General features: G+C 40.6%; 1 protein-coding gene across 1 annotated transcript; it reads left to right on the top strand.

Annotated features, from left to right (window-relative positions):
* The first annotated feature begins 2,600 nt into the window (after positions 1 to 2,600).
* On the top strand, positions 2,601 to 3,305 carry LOC117909873 (nijmegen breakage syndrome 1 protein-like). The gene has a single exon (XM_034823920.1). The coding sequence runs from the start codon at positions 2,601 to 2,603 to the stop codon at positions 3,303 to 3,305; it is 705 nt and encodes a 234-aa protein (XP_034679811.1).
* The last annotated feature ends 1,771 nt before the right edge of the window (positions 3,306 to 5,076 follow it).

Genomic DNA, 5,076 nt, shown 5'->3' with positions numbered 1-5,076 from the left:
TTCAGTTGGAGTTTGTGTTTTCAGGGCCCATACCTATATCGATCGGCCATCTTCCCATTAGTTTAGTTTGAGTTTTAGTTTTCAGGACGACACCTATATCGATCGATCATTTATCTTGTTAGTTCAAGGTTGAGTTTTTGGGACCACACCTATATCGATCGGTCATTTTTCTTGTCAGTTTCAATTTGAGTTTTCGGGACCGCACCTATATCAATCGATCATTCATTTGTCTTGTCTATTCGGTTTGAGTCAAGGTTGCACCTATATTGATCGACCATCCTCCCATCAGTTCAGTTCGGTTGAGTTTTTCGAAAACGCACCTATATCAATCGATCATCGCCTTGTCAGTTTTAGTTTGAGTTTTTTGGGTCGCACCTATACTGTTCGACCATCTTCCTGTCAGTTTGAGTCCAGTTTGAGTTTACTAGACTGCACCTATATCGGTCGGTTATCTTTTGTGTCAGTTTGAGTTTGTGTTTTTGGGGCCACACCTATATTGATCAGTCATCTTCCCATCAGTTCAGCTCGGTTGAGTTTTTCGGGACCGCACTTATATCGATCGGTCATCGTCTTGTCAATTTGAGTTTGAGTTTTTGGGGCTGCACTTATATTGACCTGCCATCTTTCTATCAGTTTGAGTTTTCAGAACTGCACTTATATTGATCTGTCATCTTTTGTGTCAGTTTGAGTTTGTGTTTTTGGGGCTGCACCTATATCGATCAGCCATCCTCCTATCAATTTTTGTTCAATTCAAGTTGAGACCGCACCTATATCGATCGGTCATTCATTCATCATCTTGTTAGTTCAGTTTGAGTTAGGGCCACACCTATATCGATCAATCATCTTCCTATCAGTTTAGTCTAGTTCAGTCAAATGGGTCGCACCTATATCGATTGACCATCTTCTTGTCAGTTTCAGTTTGAGTTTTTTGGGGTCACATCCATATCAATCGACCATCTTCATGTCAGTTTGTGTTCAGTTCAAGTTGGGACTGTACCTATATCAATCAGTTGTTGTCTTGTAGTTTGAGTTTTTTGGGACCGCACCTATATCGATCGATCATTCATCTTGTCAGTTCTGTTTGAGTTTGAGTTTTTGGGACCACACCTATATCGATCGGTCATGGTTTTGTCAGTTGAGTTGAGTCTTGTTTGCCTTTGAGCCACGCCTGCACAGTTGAGTCTTGTTCGATCTTGAATCACACCTCTTTCTTCGAGTTCATTCTTTCTGAAGATCGATCATTCCTTATCTTACTTATCATTGAGCCGTTCATCGTGTCATAGTCTAGTGCTACTCATTGTACATTGCGTATGCATCTCTCGCATCGTCCACATTATCTTTGTTTAGAGTTTCACCTCCCTAGTATGTGCCCTTGATTTTGAGCTCATCGTGCTGTGTGTTTACACCAAAATTCGGGATCTTTTCTATTCTTTGGTACAGTTCACTTCATTCCATTCATCTCTCGCATATTCGTGATCCATTCATTACACTTGTGATCTCTACCGAAGAAGGGGATATTTGTAGACCCTTATTTTGGTATGGGTTTTTGGTATTTTAGACCACATTTTTTACCAACTTTTTGGTTATTTTGGCGGCACATGCATGAGGGAGTGGGCTAACAGTGACCTTTTCTGTGGGGAACCAGCAGCTGACGTGTGGCATGAGAATTCTGTAGGTCGTTATGAGGGGGAGCGTTTTTGTTGCTGGCAGCTTGAGGGGAGCGGGGTAGCTTGGGAGGCAAGACAACTCAAGAGAGAGGTAGAGAGCTTGGAAAGACAAAGTAAAGGGACGCTTGAGAGGCAGAAGAGCTTGAGAAAGATAACTAGAGAAAGAGAGAAAGAGAGGGAGAGGCAAGACAACTCAAGAGAGAGGTAGAGAACTTGGAAAGACGGAGCAAAGGAAGGCTTGAGAGGCAGGAGAGCTTGAGAGAGATTACCAGAGAAAGAGAGAAAGAGAGAAAGGGAGAAAGAGAGGGAGAGGAAAGGCAACTAAGAGGAGGTTGTGAGAGAGAGAGGGGTGGAGGGTTTAGAGAGAGCTTTTCAGAGAGCTTGAGGAAAATCAGCTATAAAGAAGAAAGAGGTTGAGAAGAAAAATAGGTGTCTAAAGCAACAAAAGTGACAGGAGTTGAAACAGAGTAGAGAACTAAAAAATAGGTGTCCTTGCCTTGCTCCTATCTTCTTTTGTTTATTTCCCTGTTTCTGGTAAGTCTGGGGTGTGAAGATCAGATTTGGATTGGCCGAACCACTACAAGAGAGGGATGAAAGCCGTGTTGATGCCTTTCGCTTTGACTGTGTTAGTGACATGACTGAGCAATTGGAGGCACTCACAATCAGTGGAATGAATGTGGTGCCTATCAACATTGTGCCATGGTACATGTGAGTGGCATCGCCACGTTATTGAGCGTGTGAAGAGATTAAATGATGAGAAGGGCTTTGCTGTTGCGATCATGATAGACACTGGGGAGAGTGAGATTCACATGGGGAACTTGGTGGTGCTACATCAACCAAAGGTTGGAGGGAGGAGAAAATAATCGACTTTTGCATGTAATCCCTACATGCTCAGCAGACAAGTTTGATTCATCTGTATCAAGTGTGAAAGAGATGAATTTGATTACTGTTGTTATATCTGGACATCTGGATCCTTCTACTATAATATCGCCACCTGTACTTGTCTCATCTTCATGCTCCACAGACAAGACTGTAGTAGTAGATTTTTATGCAGAAATCGAAACAGCCACATCAAGTCATGTCAATTCTGCTGCCCATACTAAGGAAGTCTTTAAGTATGATAGCAACGGGGAAATATCTATAGTAGCTGATTCTGATGCAGAGGTTGAAACAGCCGCATCAATTCATGCCAATGCTGCTCCCTGCACTAAAGAAACCATTAAATATGATAGCAAAGGGGAGATATCTATTGGTCAGGCTACTAACGCATCAGAGACTGGCCACATGACACATTTTAGACAAATGAATGATGGTGTAACAACAAGACGAGACAAAGTTGATGAATTTGAAAGTGGAAATCCAGATGTTTTATACAGTCAAGACTTAATTGTGAGAGATATTAACTTGCTAACATCATTTTCTTCAACAAAAAATAGAATTATAAATTTCAAATGCTTCAGAAAGGCAAGGACTCAATCTGGGAATAGCTTCAACAATCTTATTCCATTTGCAAAGTACCCGTATAAAGAATCTGACAATGGGAGTGATGAAGTAATGCAATCTGTGAAAGAAGAAAAAAAGCGGAAGCAAATGGAAGCAATTGCAGAGGATTTACTCAACAATGAGAAGGGAAGATGACGAGGAGTAGCTGGTTCTCTTGCTGACCTTCTTACTCGTGGTCGATGAAATGTTAACATTGGACTGTGATGCTGAAAAATATATTATCAACCTTGTATCTAGTTTGGTTTAAGGTCCAACAAACCGGATATTTTCTTTCTCTCATCACACATATGGAGATGAACAAGAAGGGGAATTCATGGCAGCTGCAATCACCAACTTCACAGTGCAGTACCAGCTGCATCCCGGGCTCGCACACACATGGGTTCAGCTTGCATGGCCACCTTGCAATATTTGGGAGTCACCGCGCAGGCTGGTAGAATGATGTAGTTCCCTGGCATGTTAAATTTCCAAATTGCCATGTGAATGGAGGCGTTTGAAAGCTTTGCTGTTGCGTCTCTTTCTCTTCCACTTCCCCATTACTCAATCATGAAACTCATTGCCACGGAGAATTGGACAGCCTTGACTGTGGAGTTTCTTGTTGTGTATAAGCAAAAATGGTATTGACAGGCAAAGAAGTTGCAATCTAGTTGGAAATCATGAGGAGAATTCCAAAGTCAAGGCTCGATAAAAGCTCTTCGTTCCGGTGCAGTTTGTTTTCAGTAGGTTATGGATTGCGTCCTAAATTGAGAAAATGCACTGCCAGTCTTCAGAAAGAATTAAATTGTTCAGAAAAGTTTAAGCATCATGACGCTGTTCATTTTGTCCAATCAGTTGTTAGAGTGACAATTGACCATGCATATGTTGGAAAAACACTTAGTGGTCACAGTTGGTTTCGCTACAGAAGGAATGCACTGCGTAATGAGCCAATGAACACGCAAAATGAGACATATATGGCAATAAAGAAGATGTTTGCCACACTTGGTGATCATTTCACTCGTTTTCTGGAGCCTGGCAAGTTTAAGAGTTTGTGGTCTGGAACTCTAGATGCACTTACAGTTGTCGAGCTATCAATTGAAGATCCTAATGGATTTGGTGGATCACCTGCTGGGCTTCTTGTTATTTCAGCTGCTCCAGGTGGTCTGATAAGTAGAGCTGACTTTTTGTACAGAGGTGGAAGATGTCATCTTTATGAGTTTGACTACTATTGCTCCCCTCATTGAGAAATGTGAGATTGATCTAAAGAAAATTTTTTCATGGCATGCATGGCCACCTTTTGGTGGGTCAGTTTTTTTAAATTCTTGCCCTCATTTTCTCATTTCTTCATCCTTGTTTTCAAACTTCAATTTTCTAAAGTCCAATTTCCAAATAATATTAATTCTTTAACCTTTTTACTCTTCCTTAGAGTTCTAGGTTACCAAAAATTCTATTTTTCAATAAAATTTGTTCCCATTTTCTCTTCGGCAAATGCTTTTCACATCTTCTTGATTTTTAAATGTTTTAAAAATAAACATGAATTTAATTATGTAATTCCAAGTGATGGAGGTTACGGAATTGATTCATGCAAAAATAAATCGGGCTTTGGTGGGGCCCAACATTTGTGATTTTCTCATTGATTGATTGATTGTCATGCTTGGTTGATTCACTTTGTGATACATGGGATTATTTTGTGTTTGTTTACTAACCTTTGTTTTCCATGAAGCAATCAACTCATTACTCATGTACACTCTTCAATTATTTTTAGATCGATGTTCTTTGGGTATCCATGTTGAATCAATCAATTGTCACACGTGTTTCATTTTATTTAGTAGAGACCCATTTTAGGGGCTTAGAGGGGTGCTACGGTCTTTACCATACCTTCCCAATAAGTAACCTGACCCCCGAGCCCATATTTGGTTTTTCACATACGATC

This window comes from Vitis riparia, unplaced genomic scaffold, assembly GCF_004353265.1.
Source record: "Vitis riparia cultivar Riparia Gloire de Montpellier isolate 1030 unplaced genomic scaffold, EGFV_Vit.rip_1.0 scaffold454_pilon_pilon, whole genome shotgun sequence".
Classification (NCBI taxonomy): Eukaryota; Viridiplantae; Streptophyta; class Magnoliopsida; order Vitales; family Vitaceae; genus Vitis; species Vitis riparia.
This window is presented reverse-complemented; position numbering and strand designations above follow the sequence as displayed.

What these genes read in the sequence shown, in the direction of transcription:
- LOC117909873 (XM_034823920.1), top strand. Translation starts at nt 2,601, where the DNA reads ATGAATTTGATTACTGTTGTTATATCTGGACATCTGGATCCTTCTACT.